The sequence below is a fragment of the Dipodomys ordii genome, unplaced genomic scaffold (genome assembly GCF_000151885.1).
Source record: "Dipodomys ordii isolate 6190 unplaced genomic scaffold, Dord_2.0 Scaffold133, whole genome shotgun sequence".
NCBI classification, from domain to species: domain Eukaryota; kingdom Metazoa; phylum Chordata; class Mammalia; order Rodentia; family Heteromyidae; genus Dipodomys; species Dipodomys ordii.
Window position 1 is genome coordinate 3,780,269 of NW_012267349.1, and position 22,735 is coordinate 3,803,003.

The following is a 22,735-nucleotide window of genomic DNA, read 5'->3' on the forward strand; positions in this document are numbered from 1 at the left end:
AAAGAAAGAAAGAAAGAAAGAAAGAAAGAAAGAAAGAAAGAAAGAAAGAAAGGAAGGAAGGAAGGAAGGAAGGAAGGAAAGAAGGAAGGAAGGAAGGAAAGAAGGAAGGAAGGAAGGAAAGGAAGCAAGCAAGCAAGCAAGCAAGCAGTGTGCAAGTTGAGGCATGGGACATGGATCAGCAGAGAGCAGTATCTAGAGAGAAGCATGAGGCTGGAACCCCAGCTTTTCAAAAAGACTGCTACCCATCAAGCTAGTCCACTAAACTTCTTGCTTTCCAGTTCACTCACCTTCAAAAAGGCTGAAGAGCAGTCTATTGGGGTCCTTCCTGCTAGAGGGACAGTCCTGAAGTTTTAGGGTAAAGATGAAAATATCTACTTTGGGCTCAATGGTCTGAAAAAGATAAAGACTGCCTGGTGAACTGAAGCTTACCAAAGAAGTAACTTTTGATAATGGGGACAGTGTTTCCGCTCTACCACTGAGCCCCTTCCCAGCCCAGTGTTTTGGGATTAAAAAAAAAAAACTTCCCACACTCTGTCTGTGGAGCTCACCTCTAGCCCTTTCAGATAACTAGGGAAGCTGGATTAGACTCTGAAGAAAACGTATGCTTCTTTTCCATTACACTCTCCTCATCCCCACCAAAGCTCCCATTCATTCATCTCAGGTATACCCAGGACCTCCTAGAGAGCTGGGAAAAGGGTTAGAATCAGGAACATGGCTATCTGCTCCTGACAGGTGCCCATATGACATAATGAGCTTAATCAAGAGGCTGCCAACACCATATTTGTGCATGTATGGAATCTGTTTCAAAATAATCTGAGGGAAGCTGGGCCTCATGCCTGTAATCCTCGCTACTCAGGAAGCTGAGATCTGAGGATTGCTGTTTAAAGCCAGCCCAGGCAGGAAAGTCCGTGAGACTCTTATCTCCAATAAACCACTCTAAAACCAGAAGTGGCACTGTGGCTCAAGTAGTAGAGCACTCGCCTTGAGCTGAAGAGCCCAGGGACAGCACCCAGGCCCAGAGTTCAAGCCTCATCACACACACACACACACACACACACAAATCTGAGGGGAGTATTGGTTTAAAAAAAAATAGAACCTGAAACTGGAAATGGTTTCATAGTGGTTCCTTTTATTTTTTGCTGAGCTCCTGGATATGTTTGAATTTTTCTATAATAAAAAGTTAAAGGGGGGTTTGGAATGGGGCTTAGAGGTGGAGTGCTTGCCTAGTATGTATAAAGCCCTGGGTTTGATTCCTCAGCACCACATAAACAGAAAAGGCTGGAAGTGGCACTGTGGCTCAAGTGTAAGAGTGCTAGCCTTGAGCAAAAGAAGCTTCAGGACAGTGCTCAGGCCTTGAGTTCAAACCCCAGGACTGAGAAGAAAAAGTTAAAGGAACTGTCATTGTTAAACTTGAAATAGGTTGCCAGACACTGGCAGCTCACACCTATAATCCTACTCAGGAGGCTGAGATTTGAGGATCAAAGTTTGAAACCAGAGTGAGCAGAAAAGTCTGTGAGACTCATGTCTCCAATTAACCACATAAAAGGCAGTAGAATTGTAGCTCAAGTGTGTGTGTGGGCGCACACACACACACAATCCAAGAATTTCAAAGCATGTATGATTACTTCTTCATTGTTCTTCTAACCACTGACTATGGGGAAAAAACATCTAAGCTACTAACACATTGTTTGACTTTTCTTCTTTTTCTGGTGTGCCAGTATTGGGGTTTGAACTAACATCTTGAGGTGTTTTGGTGTGTTTTTGTGTTTTGTGCGGTTTTTGCCTGTCCTGGGGTTTGAACTCTGGGCCTAGGTGCTGTTCCTGACCTCCTCTTGAGCACTGCACCATTTCTGGATTTTTTGTGATTAAATGGACAGAAGAGTCTCAAGGACTTTCCTGCCCAGACTGGCTTCAAACTGCAATCCTCAGATCTCAGCTTCCTGAGTAGCTAGGATTACAGGTGTGAGCTATTGGCACCCGGCAGGTCTTGAGTTCTTGCATGGCTTTTTCACTCAAAGTTGACACTTGACCCCTTAAATCACACTTCTAACTTCCAGCTTTTGCTGGTTAACTTTCCTTTAAATTACCTTTTTTAGGAGGTTGGGGTCTGGTCATTTCCCCCATAGTTTTTCCTCCCCTGAGCTATTAAAGGCCACCAATAACTAGTGGCCAAATAACTACTATAAACTCTGAAAAAAAAAAAGGTGTCAAGTGTGTCCTTATTTTCTCATAGCTGCTTGTGACAACCTCCTTCTTCAAAGAGGCAACTCCATACAGCCCCCAGCCTTGCCCTGCAATGGGTCAATGCATGAGAGCCAAGAACTGAGGGTGGCATGCTTTCAGAACTAAGGTGTTTGTTTTTCTCTTGATGATGCAGATGTGGGGTAGGATGATGTATTATGTCCCAGGACTAGTGAGGTAAAACAGCCTCAGAGCCTCACTTGACTTGTGAGGAGTAGAGCATGCCCCAGAGAATAGAACCTGCTCTGACATTCAGAACCTAGAGCTGTGTCCCATGCTCTTTATCATGGTGTCCTCACACCCTGCAACTAACTACTGGGGTCATTGGTAAGTGCAGCTGAGGGCCCCGAGGCTTGGTGCAGGACATGCAGGTACTCCGGAGAGTGAAGGAAATGAGTGGGCATCTGTTGTCCTGGTACTGCCTCTACCTACCTTTTCCCTTCACAGCCCCTTTTCCCCTGAAAAGACCCACTCACAGGGAGAGTGGGATGCCTGAAGCAGGGCAGGTGAGAAGGAAAGAAGCTGTAGCAGGGTACTACTACTCAGTCCCTCTCCTCAAGAAGAACTGTCATTCTTGGCTGTCCTGGGAGTGGGAAATGGGACCAGGCAGTAACTACAATGTCAGAGGACTCTCTGTTAGCACAATGAGCTCCCTTCCCATAGCTTAGCATGCTCCTTCCCCCTCCCACAGCTTAGCATGCTCCCTTCCTAGGCAATACTAGGCCCATTTAGTAAGGACAGTAAATAATCAGCCTCCAGGGGCTGGGAAGGTGGCTCAGTGGTAGAGCGCTTGCCTTGCATGCTAAGGCCCTGGGTTCGATTCCTCAGCACCACATAAGCAAAAAGAAAAAAGCCGGAAGTGGCGCTGTGGCTCAAGTGGTAGAGCGCTAGCCTTGAGCTGAAGAGCTGAGGGATAGCGCCCAGGCCCAGAGTTCAGGCCCCACGACCAGACCCCAAATAAAAAAGAAATCAGCCTCCAGCCCCCTTTACCTTGGGATGGCACTTCTCTAAGGCAGCTGCCACCATATAAGGCAGCAAGAGCCCCTTAGAGTGACCTTCAGGTCTGGGCAGCTGCAGGGCCCTTTAGCTCTGGGCAGCAGCCATAAATCCTGGTCTGCTATGATGAGGCCCCTGGTCCTCATGTCCACACCAGGGTCTCTGCCTCCTAACCCCTTCTAGCCCCTCAGTAGGTTACACAGGTCACCTCAGACAATAGCTGGGCACTTCTTCTCCCTTCTCCCTTCTGAGAAGGGGTCTTGCCGGTCCCTTTCCTAGAAATAAACCTTTTCTTTATTCTCTGTACCTGGATGTCTGCGTGGCTTTCTGGCAAAGTCTAATTTATTTTAACAGTCTCTTCTCTGGCTCAGTTGTTGTCAGCTGACTTTTTCTTTACTATAGACTTAACCTAGAACCTCATGCACACAAAATATACCTGCTCTTTCACTGAGCTACATCCCCACTTCATTCTGCATCTTGAGACGTCATCTGGACTGTCAAATGCAACATCTAAAACTGACTTCCACATTCAAATACAAGGGAGAAAAAAGGAAAATTTTAAAAAGGAAGAAAATTTTTTTGTTGATCATCTGGCTTGAACTCTGGGTCTGGGTGCTGTCCCTCAGCTCTTCAGCTCAAGGCCTGCACTCTACCATTTGAGCCACAGTGCCACTTCCAGTATTCTGGTGATTAATAGGAGATAAGAGTCTCACGAACTTTCCTGCTAGGGCTGGCTTTGAACTTCAATCCTCAGATCTCAGCCTCCTGAGTAGCTAGGATTACAGGCGAGACACCGGCACCCTGCAAGAAAAGAAATTTTAATCCAGGCTCCAATGCCTATAATCCTACTCAGGAAGTTGAGATCTGGGGACGGTAGTTCAAAGTCAGCCTAGGCAAGGAAGTCCATAAGATTCCTATCTCTAATTAATCACCAAAAAAACTGGAAATAAAGTTATAGTGCAATGGTACAGTGCTAACTTTGAGCAAAAATGCTCAGGGACAGAGCCCTCACCCAAGCCTAGAGTTTAAGCCTTAGGACCTCTATGAAAAATAAAAGGCAAAAATACTGTTGCAGAGTATAACAAATGGCTTCTAAGTTGTTGTTGTTGTTGATTCCAGTCCTAGGGCTTGAACTCAGGGCCTAGGCACTGTCCCTAAGCTTCTTTTGTTCAAGGCTAGCACTCTACCACTTGAGCCAGAGCACCACTTCTGGATTTTTCTGTGTATGTGCTACAGGGGAATCAAACCCAGGGCTCTACCACTAAGCCACATTCCCAGCCCTGGCTTCTAAGTTTGTCCACAAACTACTTTACTCAGTGGCTGGCTAGCAATGAACTAACGCTTTTCAGCATTAGCCAGAATCGAGTACAAACAGATTGTTTTGAACATGTTTTAATGTAAAATGGGAGGCATTGAGCTCATCTACAAGCACAAGTTGTGCCATTGCTCCTACTCGCTAATCCCGGAGTTCTGTTGCATCTGCAGAACCAAGATGGTTTTAAAATATCAGTAGCATCTGAACCATTAGCGTGGCTTCAACTCTGCTTTGATCACTCAGAGTGGGGCATAAGGAGACCATGAAGACACCACAATGCTATTTAAGACTGCAAGACCCACCAGCAAGTCTAGAAATGTAGACTCTAGGTTGAAGTTCAGGTTTGAGTGAGAAGATGTCTACAAAAGATAAAGTCATCTGTGCTCCCATCTCAGACTTAATGGAGTGTGTGTAAGCATATTTGAATGAGAAAACTCTAGTTCAAATCCTACCTCTATCCTAGCCTCTGTCTGGCTTTCTATTGCACTAAGTAAACCTTTCCACATAGATGTGCTCTTACTTTGACGTGACACGACCAGTTAAGTCCTCATCAAAGAGGAGCCAATGCAGTGCATGCCCTCCAATCACCCACCAGAACTGTAATCTAAATAAACCTATCTTCCTTACAAAGTTAGGCTGCCTCCGGTATTTTGTTGTTGTAATGTAAAATAAACTAAAACAGCAGCTATCACTATCAGCAGTGAGCTGTTATTTTAAAACTCAATGAAGGCTGGTAATGTGGCTTAGTGGTAGAGTGCTTTGACTAGCATGCATGAAACCCTGGGTTCAATTCCTCAGCATCACATAAACAGAAAAAGTACTATGGCTCAAGTGGTAGAGTGTTAAGTCTTGAGCTAAAGAAACTCAGGGACAGTGCCCAGGCCCTGAGTTCAAGCCCCAGAACTGACAAAACAAAAACAAAACAAAAAAAAACCCTCAATAAACACAGAAATTTCAATTCTTAGATTTCTACACAAGAGCAAAAGGCCCATGGGAATATTTACACTAACATGTTAACTCTTATTATCTTGATGTAGAAAGACTGCCTAATTCCTACCTTCTCTAGAGATGCTTTCAATGGAGATCTTCCTAGATGCAAGTCAGCAGGCCTGCTTATTGGTGGAAGTTCAGTTCACATTAATACATTAGCCAAAGGATTAAATGTCCAACACACTCTCAGGAACTTCATCATTAATAGGGAAAAGGGATCACATTACCTGTAGTTGACTCAATTTTTGTGGTAGACTTGCCTCACTTTGGCATTCGTAAGACAAATCAAGAGAGAGGAAGTCAACTGAGTCCTAGAAAAAAGAACACAGGATCATTATAGAATACGCAATTTCAAGATAAATCTATCCAGAATTTTTTCTCCCCTTATGATTAAACAATACTCCAAAGTGGAATTTTTCAAAGGAAATGGAGACTTGAAAAAGCTGGGGATGTGTGTGTATGCATGTGTTATGGGGAATACATCATCTATGTGTGTGTTCCACCAAGAGCCTGGCAAACAAAAACATAAATGTGTATGATTCAGTGAGTATGTCAGTGATGGTTGGTTCCTTCAGTGGAGATGAACAGGAAGGGAAGTAGTAGGAGTTTTCATTTTAGGCCAGTTTGATATCAATACCAGTTATCTCGGAGAAAAGGTTCTGGTCATCTTACTCCCATTCACACTTCTATTTAGGATAGACCCCTCTGTCCTGTTCCTGGCCTAACTATGCTTGAAGAATGTCAGATTCAGAATCTAAACATATGTAGATACCAGGGTGAGTCATTCCAGCTTCCCTCAGTGAGTCTGGATGGATGCTCTATTTCTAGCCTTGTGATCAGATTGTTTCCTGCCTTCTCCCTCCCACGGACCAGCTGTTCTTTCAAAACAAAGATGGTAGATTCTGGCATCTTATGAGAACCAAGTGTACATGAATTTCTGACTCTCTTTCACCCCTGGCTCCCCACTGCTTTCCCAATTAAGCTATCCTTGTTTACCAAAGATGCCACATGCTTGCTTCATGCTAGAAGAATCCTCAAAATGTTCCTCTGCCCATCTTTTCCATTCTCACCTCAGTAAGTTCTGCACAATTTGTGATGATTTGAGTTACTACAGCCTAAACTCACTGTGCTGGGTACATGAGTGGAAGATTCACATTTAAAGATGAGTAAGATTCATAGAAACGTGTAAGTTAATTAGGAGGGTTATGAAATGTACCAACCATGCAAAGGCAGAACATTTTAAATGCTTCAAGAAAAGGCACCATAGGCCTGGGGATATGGCTCAAGTGAACAACTCTAAAGCCCCAAATTCAAATCCAGCTAGCACCAAAAAAACGCTCACATGCCAGGTGCTGGTGGTTTATACCTGTAATCCTAGCTACTCAGGAGGCTGAGGATCATGGTTCAAAGCCAGCCCAGGCAGAAAACTCCCCAGGAGAATCTCATCTCCAATAAACCACTCAAAATCTGGAAGTGGTGCTGTGGTTCAAGTGGTAGAGAACTAGCTTTGAGCACAAAGAGGCTCAGGGACAGGGTCCAGGCCCTGAGTTCAAGACCCATAACCACCACCAACAAAAAAAAGTGCACATGAAGGAGGAGGTGTGGTGATGCACACCTGTAATCCCAGCTACTCAGAAGGTAGGAAAGATCTTGGTTCCAGGCTAGTCCAGGGCAAAAAAGTTAGCAAGACTTTATCTAAAATAAAAAAGCCAGGTGTGGTGATATATGCCTCTCAATCTTAGCTATTGAAGGTAGAGGAAGGAGAAATGTGATTCAAGGGCAGGTAAAAACAGAAGACCAGTGACTGGGAATGTGGCTCAGTGGTAGAGTGCTTGACTTGCATGCATGAAGCCCTGGGTTTGATTCTTCAGTACCACATAAATGGAAAAAGCCAGAAGTGGTGCTGTGGCTCAAGTGGTAGAGTGCTAGCCTAGAGCCAAAGAAGCTCAGGGAGTGCCCAGGCCCTGAGTTCCAGCCCCAGGACTGGCAAAAACAAAACAACAACAACAACAAAAAACAACCAGAAGACCACATCTCAAAACTAAACTTAAAAAAAAAAAAAAGCAAAAGGAACTGTGGATCTAACTATTCTGAGAGCTTGAAATGCCTTTGAAGGGCCAGACCTGTCCAATCACACTAATCCTTACTCTTGTCTATATTAAGATGGCTGTCATACAAAAAAACCTGGGAACTTCTATGGCTAAGAGTTCCAAGGGGAAAGGGTTTATCAGGTTAAATGAGGAGCATTATTAAGACAGCCTCCTAAGGAGAGCTAACAATTGGTAGAATTTTGCTAGAAAGAGATTTCAGGAAGATAGGATGATAGGAAGGACACTAGGCAGAGATTACACCCTAGGTAAAATAGGAAGTGAGGACAGACAGATGCATACATATATTGGAAGGCCATGAGGGACTTGTAATGATTCAGGAGAGGGTAGCTTCCCAGTAAGAGACCCTGTCACAACTGTGCTTTTAGAAAATTACCCTGAACCTGGGGCTGGGAAGGTGGCTCAGTGGTAGAGCGCTTGCCTTACATGCATGAGGCCCTGGGTTCCATTCCTCAGCACCACATAAGCAAAAAAAAAAAAAAAAAGCCGGAAGTGGCGTTGTGACTCAAGTGGTAGAGTGCTATCCTTGAGCTGAAAAGCTGAGGGACAGTGCCCAGGCTCAGAGTTCAGGCCCTACGACCGGACCCAAAAAAGAAGAAGAAAGAAAATTACCCTGAACCTAACTACTCAGGAACCTGAGATCTGAGGATTTCAACATAAAGCCATTCTGGGCAGATAAATCTGAAATTCTCTCTAGTTAACTAGCAAAAAGCCAGAAGTGGAGGTGTGAGTCAACTGGTAGAATGCCAGCATTGAGTGAAAGAGGCCGAGTTCAAGCCTCAATCCTTTCACTAAAACAAAAACAAATTACTCTAAAGCATTTCACAAACTTAAGCAGGAGGATCACAAGTTTGAGGCCACCTGGGGGGAAGTAAGGGAGACCCTCTCTCAAAAATAAAAATGAAAAGGTCAGAATGGGTACCTAACATGCATAAGGCCCCAGTAGTGACAAAAAAAATAAAAATTACCTTGAAGCATTATACTGATGGATTGGGCAGAGAGGTATGTTCAAAGAGAGGGCAGAGAGATCAGTTCAAATTGCTAAACAAGCAATTCCTGATTAGCACTTTGGCCTCCTGGATTAATAAATGATAGCAGTTATCATCCTTTGAAAATTAGTTTAAATGGTACTCTGGCTGTCATTCAGCCTGTGATTTGTTTATGCAGAACCTTATCATATCTGGGTTTTAAGTTGCTGAGATAGTAAATGTGAAACCTGGACCTTGACTTGTATCATCTGGATACAATGTAGATACCAGCAAGTACGTGGTATTGCCACAGCACCTCTGCAATGTCACTACAGAAATAGCTGGCTTTCCTAATGCTTTTCCACACTGTCCAGTAGCCAACAGGACAACGCTGTTTACTGCTCTGATGTTTTGTTGTAAATTATAAAGTTAGGTGGTACACCCTTATAATTCCAGCACTTGGGAGGCAGAGGCAGGATTAAGAGTCTGAGGCTAGGAAGTGGTACTGTGGCTCAAGTAGCCTTGAGCAAGAGCTCAGAACAGTGCCCAGGCCCTGAATTCAAGCCCCACAACCAGGGATTTGTCTACCTGGTTGTCTTTAAATAGACTCTCAGATCGCAGCCTTCTGAGTATTGAAGATTAGAGGTATGAGTGACCAGTGTTTGGCTATATTTGGTGTGTGTGTGTGTGTGTGTCTGTGTCTGTGTCTGTGTCTCTGTGTGTGTACCCTCTGGAGCTTGAACTCAGGGCTTGGAATGAACTCAGGTGATGTCCTTGAGCTTTTTTGCTCAAGGCTAACACTCTACTAGGGAGCAACATCCCTACTTTTAGCTTTTGTTTTGTTTTTGGTGATTAATTGGAGAATCTCAGGACTTTCCTACCTGGTCTGGCTTCAAACCTCTATCCTCAGATCTCAACCTCTAGAGTATAGCTAGAGTTACCAGTATGAGCCCCCAGCACCCTGCTTTTATTTGGCTTTCTTTTTTCTTTTTTTTTGTTGGTCGAGGGGCTTGAACTCTGGGCCTGGGCGCTGTCCTTCAGTTCTTCAGCTCAAGTGAGCACTCTACCACTTGAGCTACAGCGCCACTTCTGGTTTTCTGGTGGTTTATTAGAGATAGGAGTCTCATGGTCTTTCCTGCTGGGGCTGGCTTTGAACCGAGATCCTCAGATCTCAGCCTCCTGAGTAGCTAGGATTATAGGCGTGAGCCACCGGGGGCGCCCGGCCCTTGGCTTTTTTTGTTGTTATTGTTGGTTGTTTGTGGGGCTAGAACTCAGAGCCTGGGCGCTATCTCTGAGCTTTTTTGCTCAAGGCTAGCACTCAACTACTTTTCTTTTTTGTCGGTAGTGGGGCTTGAACTCTGGGCCTAGGTGCTGTTCCCTGAACTCTTCAGTTCAAGGCGAGCACTCTACCACTTGAGCCACTTCCAGTTTTCTAGTGGTTTATCGGACTTCCCTGCCTGGGCTGGCTTTGAACCACTATCCTCAGTGCTCAACCTCCTGAGTAGCTAGGATTACAGGCGTGAGCCACCAGCGCCCACCAGCCTTCTATCACTATGAGCCTCAATACCACTTCCAGTGTTCTGGTGGTTAATTGGAGATAAGAGTCTGATGGCCAGGAGCCAGTGGCTCATGCCTATAATCCTAAACTACTCAGGAGGCTGAGATCAGAGGATTGTGGTTCAAAGCCAGCCTAGGCAGAGAAGTCTGTGAGATTCTTATCTCCAATAAACTACTTGAAAAAGCTAGAAGTTGCACTGTGGCTCAAGAGTGGTAGAGTGCTAGCCTTGAGCAAAAGAAGCTCAGGGAAACACCTAGGTCTAGAGTTCAAACCCCAGGACCAACAACAACAAAGTTTCAGGGACTTTCCTGCCTGGCTTTTAACTGCAATCCTGAGATCTCAGTCTCCTGAGTAGCTAGGATTACAGCGGCGAGCCACCAGCTCCTGGCTTTGTATTTGGCTTCATAATGAAGGCTTGAAATTTGACAAACAAGAGCTGGGTTACAATAGTTGAGATTTTGTTTTAAGGAAGGAAATTAAGCATCTAGAGAACATATACCACACAGAAAAAACATTTATACAAGTTTTGCACCAGCAATTAGTTAACAATCACCTTGACAAGAGCAGATATGGATGGCGTTAGCAGGAACTCTGACATGTCTTCAGCTGGTAGGACCACAGAAAGCTTTCCCCCTAAAACCAACAAGAAGAAAGAAGAGCTGTGAGCAGTGTCAGAAGGCTTTGACTACAGGAAGTCATTTAGGTGTTCATTCCCTATTGTCCTTTTTATTAGAGGTTTACCAACTTAAAAAAGAAAAACCCTTTGCCTTGCATGCATGAGGCCCTGGGTTTGATTCCTCAGCACCACATAAGCAGAAAAAGCTGGAAGTGACACTGTGGCTCAAGTGGTAGAGTACTAGCCTTGAGCTGAAGAGCTGAGGGATAGCACCAGGCGAGTTCAGGCTCCACGACTGACAACAACAACAATTAATTAATTCATTAAAAAAGGAAAGCACTCACATGATTTTTTCCTCCTTTTTCTTTTAGACAAGGTTTCACTATGTAGCCTGGGTTGAATTCTTATTCCAACTGCTTTAGCCTTCCCAGTGCTAGGATTACAGATATACACCACCCCTAGTTTAGCTGAAACATTCAGAAAACAAGGTGTTTGTTTTTAAAAATCCCTTGTAGAGATCGTTTTGTATGAATCAGGACAGCAAATCACTTTGGGAAAGCCTGTTAAAATAAAAATAAGTACCTTGCCCTATCACCAGCAAGATAAAAGGTGGCAAGGAGATGACCCTAAACCTCTCTATAAAGGGAGGGTATACACAAGAAAATGCTGTCACTCATCCTTAATAGTCATACAAACTACTGTGCATCGAAGGAAAGCAAAGGAGACACATTAATAGCCTGTTTTGCTTTGACATTAGGACATTTAACAAGGTTCTAGAACTTTTGTGTGCATCACAACCATCTGCTGAAATTGTTTTAAATGCCAATTTTAAATATTTAATTGTTTAAATATTTAATTGTTTAAATGTTAAACATTTAAATGTTCAAAATTTTAAATTGCTTAAGTCAATTTTCAATTCTTGGGCCCACCCTCAAATGTGAAGTTAGCAGACTGCAGTGAGCCCAGGAACACTGATTCCGATGTGGTGCTCCTATACCACCGCCTGAGAAAAAGTGCCCAGAGTGGGACTCAGTTGTGCCAGTTGCTATGCAGATCTTTGGGGTACATAAACCTTCAGTCTGTACTAGATTATAAGTACCTTGAGAAGCATAATCATAAGTACTCCTTTAATCCATCCAAGTATCAAACTAGCACTGAATGTGCCCAGACCTTTGATTGGGAAACATTCAACAAAAATTTAGTAAAAAGTTTAAGGCTTGAACTATAAAATTTTACAATTGGTTTCTCTCTTCCATTCAAAGTCTTTGTAAAAGGAAGACATTCCCAGCCACTAACAACTTTGACTAATTGTGACCATTTGTTTTTTGGTAGGGCTGAAGATTAAATCCAGAGTCTTATGCTCGCTAGTGCTAAAGTGCTCTACAGCTTAACTAAAGCCCAGCCTCAGAGCTTATTCTGATAAGCATAAAGAACTTTAGAAACTTCTGAGAAGGGAATACCACTTGGAGACAGTTCTTAGTCTGATAAGATAACATTAAGATTGACTTAAGGGATCCACTTTACTTTCCACAGATTTCCACACTCCAGCCAATTATTACATAAGCATGTGAGGGAATGTACAGTCTCTGCCTGTGCTTAACAGTTCAAAATGCACGATTTAGTGTTATCTATACACCAGTAGGAACCTAGACTCTAGTTTTAATTATTTTCCAATTTTTGCTGGTTATGGTTAAACATAGCTGGTTCAAGATTCAAAATTGAGTTGAAAATTAACAATAATTAAGCCTGTATAGAAAATAACTGCTTATACGGAGTTAAATTCATGTTCCCAAGAGGGATTACTCAATATGGGGCTTAGAGAAAGCTAAATCACTTGTATCCACTAAACATAGTTTTGTTCTCTTGCCTCAAATAACTGATGCAGTCATCAACACAGAATGGTACCCTCCCCTTGGCCCTGAATGCTTCAATGAAAGTTATCTAGACAGTATTGATCAGTTAAAAAAAAAAAAAGTAACTTTTGCCAGGGTGGAGTAAGGCTGGGTTTTTCTGAGTGTGATCCAGTGCTATGTATGTGAAGCTGTTGTGTGGAGTCTACTCCTGTCTTTCCAATTCTGCCAAGAACCATCTTTTCTTTTCTTTCTTTCTTTTTTTTGTTGGTCGTGGGGCTTGAACTCTGGGCTTGGGCACTATCTCTCAGCTCTTCAGCTCAAAGCAAGCACTCTACCACTTGAGCCACAGTGCCACTTCCAGTTTTCTAGTGGTTTATTGGAGATAAGAGTCTCATGGAGTTTCCTTGCCCAGGCTGGCTTTGAATCATGATCCTCAGATCTCAGCCTCCTGAGTAGCTAGGATTACAGGCATGAGCCTCCAGTGCCCAGCTCTCATCTTTTCTTTTCTTTTTTTTCTTTTTCTTTTTTTTGGGGGGGGTCCGGTTGTGGGGCCTGAACTCTGGGCCTGGGCGCTGTCCTTCAACTCTTCAGCTCAAGGCTCGCGCTCTACCACTTGAGCCACAGCGCCACTTCCGGCTTTTTTCTTTTTGCTTATGTGGTGCTGAGGAATTGAACCCAGGGCCTCAAGCATGCAAGGCAAGCGCTCTACCACTGAGCCACCTTCCCAGCCCCTCATCTTTTCTTTTGTATACTCTCAGTGGCAGCCATAGGCATCAATAGGTTCTATAATACAATGCCATGTTATATTAGAAAATAATGCTTTTGGGATTTGATAAAAGTTGTGGTAAACTATTCCATATCAAGCTAGGCACTAGTGGCTCACATAATCCTAGCTACTTAGAAGGCTGAGATCCGAGGAACACAGTTTGAAGCCAGTCCAGGCAGCAAAGTCTGTGAAACTCTTTTATCTCCAAAAAACTACCAAAAAAGCCAAAAGTGGAGCTATGGCTCAAGTGGTAAAACGTTAGCCTTGAACAAAAGCAGCTCAGATCAGTGTCCAGGACCTGAGTTCAAGTTCCAGGACACGCATGCGGGCACATGCCCATGCACACACTAAATTACATAGCAAAATAAACATTTACCATTTAAAACATGTTTAAGCATATAGATGAATAGCACAAAGTATATTTAAATTGTGTATAATCACCACCATCCATCTCCAGGATTTTTTCATGCTGAAATTCTGTCCAATAGTTCATTTTCTGCTCCTCCAGCTCCATAAAATGTCTTCAAAGTCATCTATGTTTCCATATTAGAGTTTCCATTGTATGTGCTAACATACTTTATCCATTCATCTGTAAATGGAGATTTCAGTTGCTTCTACCTATTGAATATTTTAATAATGCTATGAACTTACTTCAAGAATCTGTTTCCAATTCTTTTGGGTATATACCCAGCAGTGGAATTGCTGGTTCATATGATTAACTCAAAAATTTTAAGAAACCACCATACTGTTCATAGAAACTGAACTTTTACATTCCTGACAGCAATGTAGAAGGACTCTGATTCCACCATTTCCACACATATATGGGATGATATATATACATATATATATATATATATATCACATATTATATATATGGAATGATTTAAATTCTTTCAAAGTTTATTTTACAGTTTCTTTAGAATTATAGCCAAGAAACATTTCTGTATGTATTTGTTTACCCACGCCCCTACCCCAGCCTTTCCAAAGAACCTTAATCTCTACTCTTGAGTTTCCTGAACTACTCTTACTTTAGGGGCTCTTCCTCCTTCTTCAGCTCGGGGTGTTCCTCCATCTTTCCTGGCTTTGTTCCCTGCCCTCATTACAAGATGCTCAAATCACAGCAGATTATTACTCTTTGAAAAAACATCTCCATCAGTCTCTACACTTTCTTTCCTTTATTCAGCCTTTAAATTTCTTTTCTTTTTTTCAGGTAAGGGGTAGGTTTATTCAGTAGACCTGCTGGGACCAGGCAAGGTTGGCACTCCACGTGGCTGGGAAAGAGAGAGAGAGGAGAGAGAGAAAAGAGCTAGAAAAGAGCAGAGAGAGCAGAGAGCTAGAAATGAACAGAGAGCTAGAATAGAACAGAGAGAGCTAGAATAGAACAGAGAGGGCACTCCACGTGGCTGGGAAAGAGAGAGAGGAGAGAGAAAAAAGAGCTAGAAAAGAGCAGAGAGAGCAGAGAGCTAAAAACAAACAGAGAGCTAGAATAGAACAAAGAGAGCTAGAATAGAACAGAGAGCAGCCTTTAAATTTCTTAAAACTGAAAAAAATTATACATGTTTTTGAGCCACTGCCAGATGTTTTGATACATATATACACTGTAATGTTAAATTAGTATACATCCCTCAGACATTTATGATAAAAATATACAAAATCTTTCCTTTTTAAAAGAAGTAAACAGGGCCGGGAAGGTGGCTCAGTAGAGCGCTTGCCTTGCATGCATGAGGCCCTGGGTTTGATTCCTCAGCACCACATAGCAGAAAAAAGCCAGAAGTGGCGCTGTGGCTCAAGTGGTAGGGTGCTAGCCTTGAGCTGAAGAGCTGAAGGACAGCATCCAGGCCCAGAGTTCAGACCCTAAGACTGATAAAAAAAAGAAAGAAAGAAAGAAAAAGTAAACACTACTATACCATTATCTTTAGTCAATCTATGTAATAATGCACCAAATTTGTGCCCATTAACCTTTCCTCACCTCTCCCTTCCTTATATTTAACTGTCTCTGTATACTCAACTATGTACCTGATTTATTTAACATGACACTAAGTTTCATCTATTTTGTCACAAATGACAGGATTTCATCCTTTTTCATGGCCAGTGTATATTTGCTTATATGTACATATACTTCATTTCTGAGCTATTATGAACAGTGCTGCAATAAACATGGGTACATGTCTGACATTTTCTTTGGATATATGTCCAGAAGTAATTTTTTTTGGGGGGGTCCGGTCATGGGGCCTGAACTCTGGGCCTGGGGGCTGTCCCTCAGTTCTTCAGCTCAAGGCTAGCGCTCTACCACTTGAGCCACAGTGCCACTTCACGCTTTTTTCTTATGTGGTGCTGAGGACTCGAACCCAGGGCCTCAGGCATGCAAGGCAAGCGCTCTACCACTGAGCCACCTTCCCAGCCCCCCAGAAGTAATTTTATGAGGAATTTCTATATTGTTTTACACAGTTCTGTCCATTAATACACACACACACATAATTATTTTGGTCAGTTGTGGGGCTTGAACTCAGTGCCTGTATACTTTTTCACTCAAGGCTAGTGCTCTACCACTTTGAGCAACAGCACCACCTCTGACCACCTCTGGTTTTTCTGGTGGTTAACTGAAGAGTCTCATGGACTTTCTTGCCTGGGTTGGATTTGAAACTTGACCCTCAGTGCTCACCTTTTTGAGTAGCGAGGATTACAGGCGTGAGCCACCCCCTTTACCCTTCCCCCCCTTATATTTTCTTTAAGAGTTTATAAAAGTTCTTTCTTTTTAATATCTGTGCTAGCCTTACTTTTTTTTTGTCTTTTACTTATCTGTTGGATTAAACCCATGGCTTTGGGCATCCTAGGCAAGTGCCATACCGTTGAACTTGATCCCAGCCCTTTTGTCCTTTAGAAGGTAGCTATTCTTAACTGAAGTATCTCATTATGGCTGTTTTTGTGCTAGTACTAGGTCTTGAACTAAGCCTGGGAACTATCACTTAAGATTTTTTTCCTTAAGAATAGCACTATAGCATTTGACCAGCACCCAGGAACTGAGTTTGAGCCCCAGTACTGGCACAAAATAATAATTGATTATTTACAATTGGCAGAATGTCAGAAGAGTAATTTTATAACTATTGGTACTAACTTAGCAGCATTCTATAAAGTCTTAAAGAACACCGCTATTTGCACTTACTAATTTCGAGAAAGTTAAGGAATTTAGAGACCCCAGACTCGCAGTGCAGCACCTCTCTACTCCAGCCAGCAGAAGTGGCCCAGCCTGAGGCATCGGCAGCAGAAAGAGATACCAGTGTTGAGGTGCAGCGCCTATCTGCTCCAGCCCACAGAAGAGGCAGTGGCAGTGGCGAGGGACCCCAGACTTGAGGCAGCACCTCTCTGCTCTGGCCCAGGGCGGGAGTGGCAGTGGTGAGGAATCCCACGAGGCACGGACCCAGACAGCATAAACAGTGGCAAAGACTGTGAAACACAGTCCCAGCCTGCACCACCACCCAGCATAGCCCACAATCAACTCAAAGAACGCATAACATGATGGTTACCAGCAACCTACAGTGCACAAAAACAGGTATCTGCCACAGCACCACTGAACAGCTCCCAACCAGTACCAGAATAAGTGAGTATTCCACAGGGAATGTTCCTCCCCATCTCATCCCCTCACCCCCCACTGCCCCGGGAGACCAGCACTGGTTGTAAGCCCCTACAATTTGACTTGGACCCCCCACCACCACCTGGGATACAGGTTGTATGGAAGCTGGGAGCTATGTAAGTGTAACCAGCAACCAGCAGGCACACCCAGCCCACCAGGGATATCCAGTAGGCAGTTGAAGGAACCCTACCTGTGTCCCAGGCAGGAACCCAAGCTATCTTTTTCTTTTGTTTTTTCTTTTTTTTTTGTTTTTTTTTTTTTGGGGGGGGTCCAGTCATGGGGCCTGAATTCTGGGCCTGGGCGCTGTCAACCTAAGCTCTTCAGCTCAAGGCTAGCACTCTACCACTTGAGCCATAGCGCCATTTCTGGCTTTTTTCTTTTTGCTTATGTGGTGCTGAGGAATCGAACCCAGAGCCTCAGGCATGCAAGGCAAGCACTCTACCACTGAGCCACCTTCCCAGCCCATCTCAAGCTATCTTAACCGCTTGTCCCTGACTAGTCAGGATCTGAGTGCACACCCCAGCAGAGGGCAAAGTGTATCTGCCCACCACAATCTAACAAGAGTAAGCCCTATGAGGGTCAGACCAGCAGCTGGAAAGCATCCCCTCCCACAACAGAACTTGGACCAGGTAAAGTACTCTCAACCAGCCCAGCACTGAGAACAAGCTACATCAATTGACCCAGGAACAAATCCAGAACCAAGCAAAGGTAGCCACCAAGTGACCAAAACAGTCAGAGTCTGGAATTTGTCTCTAATAATCCCTGAATCCACATGCGAAAATCACAGCAAAAAATTACAAGATTTATCAATGGCCAAGATGGTAAACCAGACTCAAAGGCCAGCAACCACACAGGGGAGAATGTCAGTGGAAGCGAAGACAAATGCTACATCCAAGAGATGATAGAGGCAATGACTCAAGAATTAAAGTGAGAAATAGATCAGAAATTTAAAGAACACAGGAATGAACTACCAAAAAGGATCCTGCAAATAAGAAATGCACTCAAAAATAGATGCAGTACACACCTCACTAAAAGATGAGATTAATACTCTAAGAAACAACATAGAAATTATAAATGGCTCAATTTCCTCCATGCAAAATTCAATTTCCTCCATGCAAACCACAATGGAAGCCACAGGTAATAGAGTGAATGAAATGCAAAATAGAATATCAGATACTGAAGACAAAATGCCAATAACCTACAATGAGATAGAGGAAACAATCAGAAGCCTTCCAACAAAGAAAAGCCTCGGATCAAATGGATTCACTATGCAATTCTATAAGACCTTTAAAGAGGAACTAATACCCATACTCCTCAGACTCTTCCAAGAAATAGAAACAGAGGGAGCAATCTCAAAGCCATTCTATGAAGCCAATATCACACTCATCCCCAAACCAGCAAAGTCCCAAAAACAACAACAAAAAAAAACTACAGACTAATCTCTTTGATAAACACAGATGCAAAGCTCCTCAATAGTATTCTAGCCAACAGAATCCACTATTAAAAAAAAAACTCAAAAAATTAAGTATCTAGGAATTAACCTAACCAAAGATGCAAAGGGTCTATTTCATGAAAACTATAAAAGCCTAAAAAAAGGAATCTTAGAGGATACCAGGAAATGGAAAGACTTCCCATGTTCCTGGATAGGCAGAATATAGTGAAAATGGGCATACTGCCAAAATTGATATACACATTCAATGCAATTCACATTAAAATCCCAGTGACGTACTTTACTGAAATAGAGAAAACAGTCCAAAAATTCATATGGAACAACAAAAGGCCTAGAACAGCCAAAGCAATTCTAGACAAAAGAAAGAATGCAGGAGGGATCACGATACCAGATTTCAAGCTCTACCATAGAGCCATAATAACAAAGACACAAAAAGAGACCTGAAGACCAATGGAACAAATGAGAGGACCCAGAAATAAAACCGCATACATACAGTTAGTTGGTTTTTGATAAAGGAGACAAAGACATACAGTGGAAGAATCATAGCCTCTTCAACTACTGATGCTGGGAAAACTGGGTGGCCACATGCAGAAAACTAAAAGTGGACCCTAGCTTGTCACCATACACCAACACCAACTCAAAATGGATTACAGACCTTAACAATAAGCCGGGCGCCGGTGGCTCACGCCTGTAATCCTAGCTACTCAGGAGGCTGAGATCTGAGGAGCACGGTTCAAAGCCAGCCCAGACAGGAAAGACCGAGAGACTCTTTTTTTTTTTTGGGGGGGGTCCGGTCATGGGGCCTGAACTCTGGGCCTGGGCGCTGTCCCTCAGCTCTTCAGCTCAAGGCTAGCGCTCTACCACTTGAGCCACAGTGCCACTTCACGCTTTTTTCTTATGTGGTGCTGAGGACTCGAACCCAGGAGCTCTTCAGCTCAAGGCTAGCGCTCTACCACTTGAGCCACAGCGCCACTTCTGGCTTTCTTCTTTTTGCTTATGTGGTGCTGAGGAATCGAACCTGGGGCCTCAGGCACGCAAGGCAAGCGCTCTACCACTGAGCCACCTTCCCAGCCCTGACCGAGAGACTCTTATCTCCAATAAACCACTCAGAAAACCGGAAGTGGTACTGTGGCTCAAGTAGTAGAGTGATAGCCTTGAGCTGGAGAGCTGAGGGATATTGCCCAAGCCCAGAGTTCAAGTCCCATGACCAACCAAAAAAAAAAAAAAAGACCTTAACAACAAACCTGATACTCTAAGACTACTGCAGGACAAAGTAGGAGAGACACTTGAACTTATAGGTATAGGGAGGAACTTCCTGAACACAGAGTTCCAGGGTCACAACACATTGGAGAAAGACTGGACAAATGGGACTGTCTTAAAACAAAAAGTTTCTGCACAGAGCCGGGCGCTGGTGGCTCACGCCTGTAATCCTAGCTACTCAGGAGGCTGAGATCTGAGGATCGCGGTTCAAAGCCAGCCCGGGCATGAGAGACTGTGAGACTCTTATCTCCAATAAACCACCATAAAACCGGAAGTGGCGCTGTAGCTCAAGTGGTAGAGCGCTAGCCTTGAGCTGAAGAGCTGAGGGACAGCGCCCAGGCCCAGAGTTCAAGCCCCATGACCGACAAAAAAAAAAGTTTCTGCACAAACAAAGAAATAGAACCAAACTAGAAAGACAGCCAGCTAATTGGGAAAAAATATTTACCAGCAATATATCAGACAAGGATCTAATATCCATTATATACAGGGAACTCAAGAAACTAACCCCTCACAAATCTAACAAACCAATCATGAAATGGGCAAGTGAGCTAAAGAGAGACTTTTCAGAAGAAGATAAAAATGGCAAAGAAACATATGAGGAAATGTTCACCATCCCTGGCTGTAAAGGAAATGCAAATAAAAACAACACTGAGATACCACCTTACCCCAGTCAGAATGGCCCACATCCTAAATTCAGCTAATACAAATGCTGGAGGGGATGCACAGAAAGAGGAACTCTACTCCATTGCTGGTGGTAACGTATACTAATACAACCACTTTGGAAAGCAGTATGGAGGTATCTTAGAAAGCTAAATATAGACCTCCCCTATGACCCAGCCATATCACTCCTAGCCAGTATACAAGGACACATGCACCTCCATGTTCACTGCAGCACTGTTCACAACAGCCAAAATATGGAAACAAACCAGATGCCCCACTACTGATGAGTGGATCCAAAATTTGTGGTATCTATATACAATGGAATATTATGCAGCCATTAGAAAGAACAAAATAATGGTATTTGCTGGGAAATGGATGGAACAATAGCAAATCATATTGAGCGAGATAAGCTTGATATGTGGATGCTAAAGCCAAAATGCAAGGAGATATAACAAAGTAAACAAGACTCAAGAAACAGAGGACTTCCACTCACTTTGTCATCATTGCTAAATGACTCCATGTTCTTGGCCACATATATGGTATATATATATGCACACACATCTGAGGGAAGCTAGGAGGAGGACACAGACTCAAAGGAAAATGGGAAAACATACAACAGGGGGGCCCATCAGCTGCATTTGACATTGATGCAAAGGAACTAAGCAACTCAAAGGCAGCAATGGGAGGGAGGGAATGAGAGGGTAAGAGGGAACAGCTTACACTAAGCAAAAAGAAAGAAATGTAAATGTCACCTGATGTGGAAGAAATAGTTAAGGCTCATAGAATTCACAAACTTTATAGACCATGATAATGACAATTTGCCTTGTAAAGGTTAAAATGTGTTTGTGACTTTAAGTATCACTATTCCACAATACTGTGAAATTTATGTAATCACCTAATCTCAATTTAAGGTCATATAGATATATATATTTTTGTCAGTCTTGGGGCTTGAACTCTGAGCTTGGGTGGTGTCCCTGTGCTCTTCAGCTCAAAGTGAGCGCTCTACCGCTTGAGCCACAGCACCACTTCCTAAGGGGAAACAAAGGAGGAGGCTACTATGCTTGATAAGAAATGTACTCATTATCTTGCCCATGTAATTGTAACTCCTCTGTACAGTATTTTCACAATAAAAAAATAAATTAAGAAAAAAAAAGTGAGAGAAGGGATGGGTTAGGAGCAATGGGTGACAATGTTGTCAGACACCTTGAATTCATATATTTTTGTAGAATGGGAACTTCTTTGTAAAACTACTTAGATATAATAATTTTTAAAATGTTTAAAAAATTTGCCCAAAAGGTGGGTAAGAGTTTACATATGAAAACTTTTACAGTACAGCAACATAATTTGTAATGTAAAAATTACAATAAATTTATCAAATTGCAGATATAGTGCAGAACACTTTCCCAGCATGTACAGATCTGGGATTAACACACACACAAATGGTCTTTCCATTACCTGTCAGTACATTGTTTTTTGTTGTTTTTGTCGGTCGTGGGGCTTAAACTCTGGGCCTGGGTGCTGCCCCGCAGTTCTTCAGCTCAAGGCTAAGGCTCTACCACTCAAGCCACAGCGCCACTTCTGGTTTTCTGAGCGGTTTATTGGAGATGGGTCTCATGGCCTTTCCTGTCCAGGCTGGCTTTGAACCGCAATCCTCAGATCTCAGCCTCCTGAGTAGCTAGGATTACATGCTTGAGCCACTGGCGCCCCGCTATATTATTTTGTACTTGTCTGCCTCTCTGATAAAATGAACGTAAGCTGGGGCTGGGAAGTTGGCTCAGTGGTATAGCGCTTGCCTGGCATGCCTGAGGCCCTGGGTTCGATTCCTCAGCACCACATAAGCAAAAAGAAAAAAGCCGGAAGTGGCGCTGTGGTTCAAGTGGTAGGGCACTAGCCTTGAGCTGAAGAGCTGAGGGACAGTGCTCAGGCCCAGCGTTCAGGCCCCACAACCGGACCAAAAAAAAAAAAAAATGAACTTAAGCTCCAACCAGAATGTAGAAATTGGCATTTTGTTTTTCTCCCCACCTGTCTTTGTGCTTGAACTCAGGGTCTGGGCACTGTCCCTGAGCTTCTTTTTGCTCAAGGCTAGCACACTACCACCTGAACGATAGCACCACTTCCAGCTTTTTTCTGTTTATGTGTACTGAGAAACTGAACCCAGGGCTTCATGCATGCTAGGCAAGCACTCTACCTCTATGCTACATTCCCATCGCTCAATTGGTTTTCATAAGGTTTTGTAAGTAGTCTGAAGAAATTCTCAGATAGTGCTTCCTGGGAAGAGACAGGAAGGGAAAAAGAAGAGCAAGACAAGAGGTAATAGTGACTA

General features: G+C 43.3%; 1 protein-coding gene across 1 annotated transcript in view; it reads right to left on the bottom strand.

Moving 5' to 3' along the window:
* The window catches only part of Lct (lactase), a 55,121-nt gene that overhangs the window by 31,484 nt on the left and 902 nt on the right, over positions 1-22,735 (bottom strand). Inside the window, exons 2-4 of the mRNA XM_013030813.1 lie at positions 10,730-10,809; positions 5,770-5,853; positions 288-390 (exon numbers count right to left, since the gene is read on the bottom strand). Of these exons, the coding sequence (XP_012886267.1) occupies positions 288-390; positions 5,770-5,853; positions 10,730-10,809 (267 nt within the window). The remainder of the gene's footprint in view (positions 1-287; positions 391-5,769; positions 5,854-10,729; positions 10,810-22,735) is intronic.